This window comes from Pelophylax lessonae, assembly GCF_965119305.1.
Source record: "Pelophylax lessonae genome assembly, chromosome: 1".
NCBI lineage: Eukaryota > Metazoa > Chordata > Amphibia > Anura > Ranidae > Pelophylax > Pelophylax lessonae.
The window spans coordinates 844818262-844827785 of record NC_138768.1 but is presented as its reverse complement, the minus strand read 5'-3'; the positions used below and the strand labels follow the sequence as shown (position 1 = coordinate 844827785).

Below are 9524 nucleotides of genomic sequence, written 5' to 3'. Positions count from 1 at the left end.
AAGATAAGTCGGTTAATACAAAGCAGGTATAACAAATTTCAGAATAGTTGGGATTCATTAGGTAAGGAGAAAGGGGGAACAAGGGGGTGAGGGAGGGAAATCTGGATCACAGTTTCTCTGGATTATAGAGAGGGGATGTCAAATTGCCAAGGGGCAAATCATGTGTATCTTTGTATTTTAACCTCCCTGGTGGTCTGATTATGTCAGGATTTCTGTGCTAAAAGCGGTACATTGTTTTGTATAGAAATCTGTTGTTTTATATTTTAAAACTCACCTTCCCCTGCGATCCCCCACCATTCTCCCCCGCCGTCCTCCAGCCATCCTCCCGCTGTCTGATCGCCCAATGCCGGCACCTGTCTTCCAGTTACCTTTCCTGCGAGCGATGTGACGCAGGGGGTGGAACCAGCGGCAATTTCAAAAATATAAATACACCAAATGACATTATACCAAATTGTGATGCTAACGGATTACACTGTATCATGCCATTTCACCACAGGATTTCACCTGGTGACTTTTCCTGTGCCCTGCCTATGCTTTTCTAGTTCTTTGTGCCTGGAAAATACAGAACAACCATGTGCCTGGGGATCGCAGGGAAGGTGAGTGTGATTCTGGGGAAATCCTGAGTGTGGCTCGGGGTTACCGCTTTTGGTACTGAAAATAACACAGAGCCACACTCGGGAATACTGCTAGGGAGGTTAACAGGGAATAAATATATATATAAAGCAGGGGCCTACCGAATTATAGGAATAAAAACAAAGCAGTTATATAGTGCAACATGGGTGTATGAGCCATATATTCCATTTCAAGGAGTATTTGGGCATATTAGAGTTCTTTGATGCAAAAATAATTTCAAAGGCACAGAATCTATTGAGGTTGTCAATGGTTTCACTAAAGGAGGGTGCCAAGTCACAATTCTACCTCCTTAATAGGGATGGGCTTGATGTTCGAGTCAAGCGTAAGTTCGAGGCGAACATCAGCTGTTCGTGTGTTTGCTGAACACACAAACAAATGGGGTGCTCAGCGGGAAGTTCGCCAGCCGATGAGCGCCCCATAATGCACTGCGCTGGTGCAGTGAATACATTACTGATGATTGGCCAAAGCAAGGCAGGCTGCCTTTAGCCAATCATGGCTCAGGGGCTACGTCCACGCCCCGCACTATATAAGGCTGCTGCTTACACGGCAGCTGTGTATAGTGTGTGATAATAGAGGTTAGGCAGGTAGTAAGTGGATAGTGAGTTGAGTTAGTTTAGTGCAGTCAGTGTAGTGAACAGGCATACCCCACTTTTATAATGTATAGATATGTTGTAGTCCTGGGTCCCCTCTCAGTGCTCCCCAAGTTTTGTGTCCCTGTCACTTATAGTTCGTGAGCAGTGCCATGCCCAGCTGACTGAGATTTCCTATAGACACCGATGTTAGACAGGGAGCAGTGCCATGTCAAGCTGACCGAGATTTCCCATAGATGCCAATTTTATAGATAGGGAGCAGTGACATGTCAAGCAGACCGAGATTTCCCATAGACGCCAATGTTAAAGACAAGGAGCAGTGCCATGTCAAGCTGACTGAGATCTCCCATAGACACCAATAAGCACTGAAAGCTGATAATTGGTCTAGGCAGGAAGGGGGTGAAAGTGGCCTGTATTTACATGGTTAAGTTGAACCCTATGACAGAATTAAAAAAAAAAAAAACGGCATGGGGTTCCCCTCAAAAACCATACCAGACCCTTATCCGAGCAAGTGCAACAACAAAAATGAAACATTCATTTAAATATATTGCCTGGGGGTCCCCCTAATCTGCCTGTAGTGGCACAAAGCTTTACCCAATCAGGGCACAGAATGCACTGTGCAGTGCGCAGTGCATTGTAGGCTGTTTGGCAGGGTGAACACCCTGCAAATTTGGGTGTTCGGTGAATAGCCCGAACAGGCAAATGTTCACCTGAACTCATGTTCGTTCACCCCAACACTAGTGGTCACTGCGGATTACAGTATCTGGAACTGCCCTGTCTCCCAGCCAAGTACTAAGATACAGCAGCAGCGCCACTGGCTCCCATTGCTGTCAAAGTCAGTTAGCCAATGAGGAGAGAGGGGCGGGGCCAAAACAATTTTCCATGTCTGAATGGATACATGGAGCTGTGACTTGGTGTGGGTGCCCCCATATCAAGCTTTTTGCTGTGGGGGCACACAAAAGTAGGGAGGGTAAAGGCGAGTCAAAGAGGGACCCGAGAAGAGGAGGATCCAGGCTGCTCTGTTCCAAAACCAACTGCACAGAGGAGATAAGTATAACATGTTTGTTATTTTTATTTAAAAAAAAAAAAAGACTTTACAATCACTTTAAGGTTTGACGTACAGTATATCTTCCACGACGTATGCCTCCAAAACTTTCAGAATCCTCCTCCTCCTCCTCTTGTGTGTTCTGTGGCATCACAAGAATGGTGTCTGCATAAAACAGGCCTTGAGAGGAAAGAGAGTCCTCCTCTTCCTCCCGCTGCTCTTATGCAAGTGCCCTGTCCATAATGCCACTAGCAGGAACACAACAGGGATTGTGTCTGATTCTGATGCATGCATTATCATGGCTCACCATCCTTGTCAGCTCCTCAAATGGTGACAATACAGTGCATGCATCCTTTATCAACAGCCATTGGCGTGGGGAAAAAAGGCGAGCCGGCCTGAGTCCGTCGTTGTGCAAAACGAACACAGGTACTCGTTGATAGCCCTCTGCTGCATGTGCAGCCGCTGCAGCATTGCCAAAGTTGAGTTCCACCTGGTAGGCATGTCACAAATCAGGCAGTTTATGGGCAGGAGGAATTCCTGCTGGATTTCAGTCAAATGAGCACTGGCTGTGTATGACCACCTGAAATGGCTAAAGACTCTGTAACGAGACCCTTGCTCGCTCGCTTCCGCTCTCCCGACACTCCTCTGCTACTAGTGAGTCAGCTTGCAGATCGCAACATCTGATGGTTCGCTCATCTGAACTACAGCTATGTGCCGTTCGGAATCAATTAGAACAAACAAACACTAGGCAGGCTGTATGTAAGTTCAAACAGGAAGATATTTATTGGAAGTACACAACACACTTTTATACAGAATTTTTAACATCCCGCCCCCAACAACCGTTTTCCTATTGGTCAATTGTAAAGTACATGTAGTCCTCCTTCAGGTCCTCCTTAGCCATGCAAATGAGGACTTGAAAATGAGTCGGCAGGGATTGGTCCGATAGCTTGATTAGAAGGACTGTTATGTGTAATGAGACAGAACAATGTGAGGTCATTAACAGGTAACAATGGAATAGACAGGTAAACTTCATCACAATACACATTCCCTTCCAATACACAAACAATAGGGAAGTCTGCGAATTAAAGTCTTTGTGTCTCTCTCACAGCCAGGCATGGAATACACTGTGCAAGGTGGTATTAAATCTTCATATTTCTATGTGAGGATTTTGCTGACAAATATTTAAGCAATCCAAACCATTACTTACCGTATTTATCGGCGTATAACACGCACTTTTTCCTCCTAAAAATGAAGGATAAAACACCAGTGCGTGTTATACGCCGATCTAGTAAAAAAAAAAAACAGTCCGGGCAGCGCTGAGAGGCAGAGGAGGGGGGCGGGCTGGGCTGAGTATAAGGAAGGACGAGCAGTGTCTGTCATAGGAAGTCCCGCCTCCTATGATAGACAGCACAGTGGTCCAATGAAGGGACGCGGGACGTGTGACGTCTATCATAGGTAGACGCCGGGACTTCTAAAGACAGCGGCCGGTGTACAGTTGAGTTTAATCCAACTCTCGTGCACAGTGTTCGCCGCTGTGCACGGGCATCAACTCTCGCGGCCAGGCATTGCATTGCAAGTTCCATTGGAAGTCTCCAAGCCGCTCGTACTCGCGGCGGAAGTGACGTCTGAGGTTGAATTATTCGGCAAGTTGAATAAATCGGCAGTACACCGCTCGTCCTCGCTTCCCCTCGGTCTGTCCCGCCCCCCTCCTCTGCTTCCCAGCGCTGCCTGGACTGTTTTTAAAATACTGGTATATCGCTGCAAGTACGGAACATGGCTAAATTCTTAATAGCTTTTATTTTATAGTCTATGAGTGTGACCTGACCTGTGTATATAGAGCAATTGAAGTCATAAACTGGTGATAAGCACCGTCAGTAAATAGGAGATCTTTCATATGTGGTGGGTTGATTTTCCAGAGCCTGCAAAATCTGGTGCAGCTATTTATATCATCTTACTTCAGCTTGTTCCTTTACAGTGATTGTAAAGTCATATATATATATATATATATATATACCATATAAAATACTGTGCTGATAAAGCTGCATTCAGGGGCACTGGTAAGTCTGCATTTGATTAAAAAAAAAAAAGTTCTGAGTTCAAGCTATTTATTTCAAAATTTAAGCTTTTTTCCTAAAACTTCCCTCCTAAATTTGAGGTGCGTGTTATACGCCGGTGCGTGTTATACGCCGATAAATACGGTATCTGTCTTTCACTCATAGTGACGGTTAGTACCGTCACAGACTCTTCTGGTCTGCTTTAGCAGATCTTCCAACCCTGGGTACCCCTTTTAGAAATGCTGCACCCCCAAATTGAGGACATGTGGGCAGGCATGGCATATGTGTCAACTTTGCCTGTAGCCAGAACAAGCCGGATCAATAACTGGAACAGATATAGAGTAACAGGGAATATTTCAATCACCGGAACACTGTAGACAAGATAGCACTGAACCTGGGCATTGATCCAGTTTAAATAGTCCATTTGGTCCATAGCAATAAATAATCACCCTGATATTATTGGTGTTCGGAAAGGAACTGAGAATCACAAATTAAGCCTATATGCCGACGATGCACTTTTATTCCTAACAGAACCTCAAGTCTCTCTACCAATCCTCCTACAAACCTTGGACAAATTTGCATCCCTCTCAGGATTAGGTATCGATGTCTCAAAAACAGTGGCACTCCCTATCAATTTTACAGACCCAGAACTACTACAACTAAAAGAAATATATCCCTTCTCTTGGGCCACCAACAAACTCCAATATCTCGGTATAAAACTCACCAAAGAATATAATAGTCTATTTGAAGATAACATACCTCCCTTATTTGCTAGTATTCGCGATACCCTCAAAACCTGGTCTTCCTATCCCCTATCATTCCTTGGGAAAATAACAGCGATTAAAATGAACGTTCTCCCTAAGCTGGTATATTTATTTAGAGCCCTCCCTATCTCCATTACTAAAACATATATATCCAAAATACAATCCTCAATTAACAAATTTATATGGAACAATAAAAGACCCAGATTTTCCCAAAATATATTGTACCACCCTCAAACCTCAGGTGGGTTGGGCGCCCCTAACATCTGGTCCTATTATATTAGCTGCAGACTATCCCAAATTACTCAGTGGCATATAACAAAAGAGGCACCTCCGTGGGTCAACTTCAAATCGACATCCATAACACCATATCGATTATCCAGTATTCTTTGGCACCGTACTATCCCTATCAGAAGGATTTCTACACGAAATAAGATTGTATCCGACTCTCTTAAGATATGGTCGAAAATAGGAGGCTACAAGGACTTATCCTCTAATCCACCGTTGTTGGTCTCTTTCCTAGGAGATCCTAGATTTGGAGAGGCTTTTGGTAATTCAGAACAGTTCTCCTGGTGGGACACTAATAATCTACACAGATTAAAAGACCTCTACGACGGGGGAACATTCCTCTCCTTAAATAAACTAATAGAAACCTACAACATTCCCGACGCTGAGTTGTCTAATTATGATAAAATTAAAGAACACTTTAATACCTATTACTCCCTCCCCTCTTTTAACTCCATTTGCCTCTACGAACACATTTGCTTGAACAATCCTAAAGGGAAGGGTCTTATATCCTCTATCTATACAAACTTTATAACAAATGTCCCCACACCAAAACTTAAACATATGCTAAAATGGGAGGCAGATCTACAGTTAACATTCTCCCCAGCCGAATGGTCTAACATGTCTCAAAACATTCGTAAATCTACCAAATCATTAAATATTAGGAAAACAGCGCTGAAAGTATTTACCCGCTGGTATTACACCCCAGATCAACTTAGCAAATTTTTCCCAGATACCCCGCCAGACTGCTTCAGGGGTTGCGGAGAAACAGGCACCCTTAAACATGTTTTCTGGGATTGTAACAAAATCGCCAGTTGCTGGTCCCAATTATTCTCATTAATAGAGATATTAATAGAGAAAAAGATCCCTCTTTTACCACAGCATTGCTTGTTGTTTCACAACATACCAGAAATACCTTCTCATCTTAAGAATTTAATACACACTATATGCGTTGCAATGTTATGGACAATAGCATACCACTGGAAGGATACCGAGGTCCCATTCTCCCAGGTATTAAACAGAATAGAGGAGATCAGGGCCATGGAAAACCTACATCACACCATTACAAACTCTAAAAAGTCTTTTGATCTAAAATGGAATCCATGGTTCCTATATAAATGTTCCTTGGTCTCTTAATTCTCTAGTCTTGTAAATCTCACTTCTATCAGATCTCACGCTTATTTTACTTAAAATCCCACTGACATATATGATACGTTTACATAGAAATTTACTTGATGGCCCTCAAGTTTGCTCTTACTCAACAGTTAGGGATGAAACCCCGAACTCTCTAAAAATGAATGGACTCGACTCCATCAATTGCTCTATAGCTCTATGAATCCACACCATCTGCACCGCTTATTGTAAATCTATATATTCTTCTGATACCTTTATTTTATTTATTTTTTTCTGTTTTATTTAAAAAAAAAAAAAAAAAACCTTATACAAGTTTTATAGGTTTTTTTCCTATACGGTTCATTTATGTCTTTTTCATTAATATGATGTATAAGCACTTTTTCACTATATTGTGATATTCCAATACCATCTACTGTATCACAATTGTTGTATTTGAAAATTATTTTCAATAAACGTCATTTTAGTGCACATTATTGCGCCTGCGAGTATGCACCCATCCTAAGTGAACTTGTGGAACAGGAAGCTGCCTGAAAGAGCCACCTTGTCTGCTGGCAAGCCCTTCCTGACAGGAAGAGTTAAAATAACTAGTACCAGAATTGACTGTTGTCTCTCTGCAGATAAGGTTTAACCATTACTGACTTTTAGGGGATGATATGCTGAAGGCAAATAGAGCCGAATGAGGAGAAGCTCTTCCCTCATCCAATCATTTTCAAGCAAAAAATTTTTTTTTTTAATTTTTCCTGCACATGATTAGGTGTTCTTGCAATGGTAAATTTCACCTTATTCACAAAGCTCTGGGGAAAATACTCATGTCATGTGCAAATTCACTTCAAAAGTAAACAATATATTTTCCTTTAGTAAATCAACCCCATAATGTCTTATTCGGCACTGTTTCTCTGTGTTTGTGGCCATTTTGTTAGAGATGGGCCTTTGCTCCCTCAAACAACAAGGGCAAGTCGACAGTTTGGTCTATTTGTCACAGATAGCAATTACTACTGGCAGAGGTTCTAAAAATTCCCAATTTTATAAGAAAGAAATCCTGGAGACAATTACCTTAATAGAACCTGATAACGTTAAAAAAAAAAATAAAATAAATCTCTTACACTGTTCAAGATTATTTCAAATGATTCCTAGAAAACGCATATGAACTTCTATATCAGCTAGAGTATAATATCTAAATATAGTGTGAACTTGAGATGTTTTATCTTCAAAATGCAAATAACTGGATAAACCTCAGCTCAGAATTATTAACTTAGTAAAAAACTATTCTGTAGGAATAAAACACGGAGTAGCATTCTGATTACATCATGATTATTCACAACTTTATTTCACTGAACCATACATTCCCAGGCTAAGGATGCATGCCTAAAATTAAGCCTTTGTGGGTGAAATTAGTCTGTGGGAAGTCCTTTGTTTGGTGAATACTCATGATGTCATGACTGTGTATTTTTTCCTGTGGTCTATTAGAAGATAGGATGACTCCCTTTCCATCTGGCACCTGATTGTTAGTAAACATATTGTTTAAAATAACGATATTGTAACAATTTTTTCACACTGTAGACTTTCTCTTTTAGATAAAAGATCATGCCATAAGTGTTCAGAAGACGAGTGGCCAAACAATAACAATGAATGTGTACCAAAACCCATTGAATTTCTGTATTATGGCAATGACCCAGCTCCTCTCACAGTCTCGTTTTTTTCTGTTTTACTGTTTGTTAAAACATCCGCTATTTTTTGTGTCTTTATTGTATTCCGAGATACTCCAGTGGTCAGAGCTAATAACCAAAACTTAAGCTTCATTCTTCTGGTCTCCCTTATGTTGACCTTCCTCTGTGTGTTTTTGTTTTTGGGTCGGCCTGGACCTATCAGCTGCATGTTTCGGCAGACATCCATTGGAATCCTCTTTTCAGTGGCTGTATCTTCCATTCTGGCCAAAACTATTATGGTATGCATGGCTTTCAAGGCCACTAAGCCTGGAAGTTTTGGGAGAAAATATATTGGAGTAAAAATGCCCAATTGCTTGGTTCTTTTTTGCTCATTTATCCAGGTTTTAATTAGCGTGATTTGGTTGTTGACTGCCTGTCCATTTCCAGAAAGTAACACTGAGCTATATGCTGATAAAATTATTATTCAATGCAATGAAGGATCTACTCTGGCATTTTCTATACTCCTGGGTTACATGGGACTTCTAGCAGCTGCAAGTTTTGTTGTGGCTTTCCTCGCCAGAAATTTACCAGACAGTTACAATGAGGCCAAATACATCACCTTCAGCATGCTGGTGTTCTGCAGTGTCTGGATCACTTTTATCCCAGCCTATATGAGTGTTACAGGGAAGAATACTGTACTTGTAGAGATATTTGCTATAATAGCTTCTAGCTTGGGAATTTTGGGTTGCATATTTATTCCCAAATGTTATATTATCCTGGTGAGACCAGATTTAAATTCAAAAAGTAAATTAGTAAAACAAACCAAAACCTGACAATACATAGAACATGTGAGCAGATTTTTCAGTAGGAATAACTAGGCAGAAATGGTTCTACAAAAAATAATTGTCACAAAGATTAATTATTGTTATTTTCTTATGTAATAAAATAATTTAAACCGCTACTTTGCTTTCTTTCGTTCACTGATGATTGAGAAATATGTGATATTGAACATTACAATAAATAAATAAATAAGATGTAAAATTTTGAATTGAAAAGAAAAGGTAAAAATGTATTAAGGAGTAAGTTTTATACCCTCATTTTGGTTTCTTAATAAAAATCTACCTTCTAGTTCTTTTACACTTAGTTGTTCAAGTTATGAATAAATTGTCACATTCATTTTTTATACATATAACTCTGTATTTATCGGATAAATCATAACTAAATCCAGTAAAAATGGTTACCTTTTCTGGATTAAACCATTTTAACTTTATGCATCTTTTAAACAATCACAAGATGGCTTTCATTTGAGTCATTTTTTGCTTGTCTCGAAATGTTTCGCTCTTGCTACATTCTTATTGCCAATATTTCCACAACGA

The 9524-nt window shown here is 40.6% G+C and overlaps 1 protein-coding gene across 1 annotated transcript; it reads left to right on the top strand.

The window, feature by feature from the left end:
* Nucleotides 1–879: 879 nt before the first annotated feature.
* On the top strand, nt 880–8981 carry LOC309549717 (vomeronasal type-2 receptor 26-like; the record flags this gene model as incomplete). Its single annotated transcript, XM_082250191.1, has 3 exons — nt 880–955; nt 5607–6167; nt 8077–8981. 3 exons carry the CDS (start codon nt 880–882, stop codon nt 8979–8981), a joined length of 1542 nt encoding a protein of 513 aa, XP_082106317.1.
* Nucleotides 8982–9524: the final 543 nt, after the last annotated feature.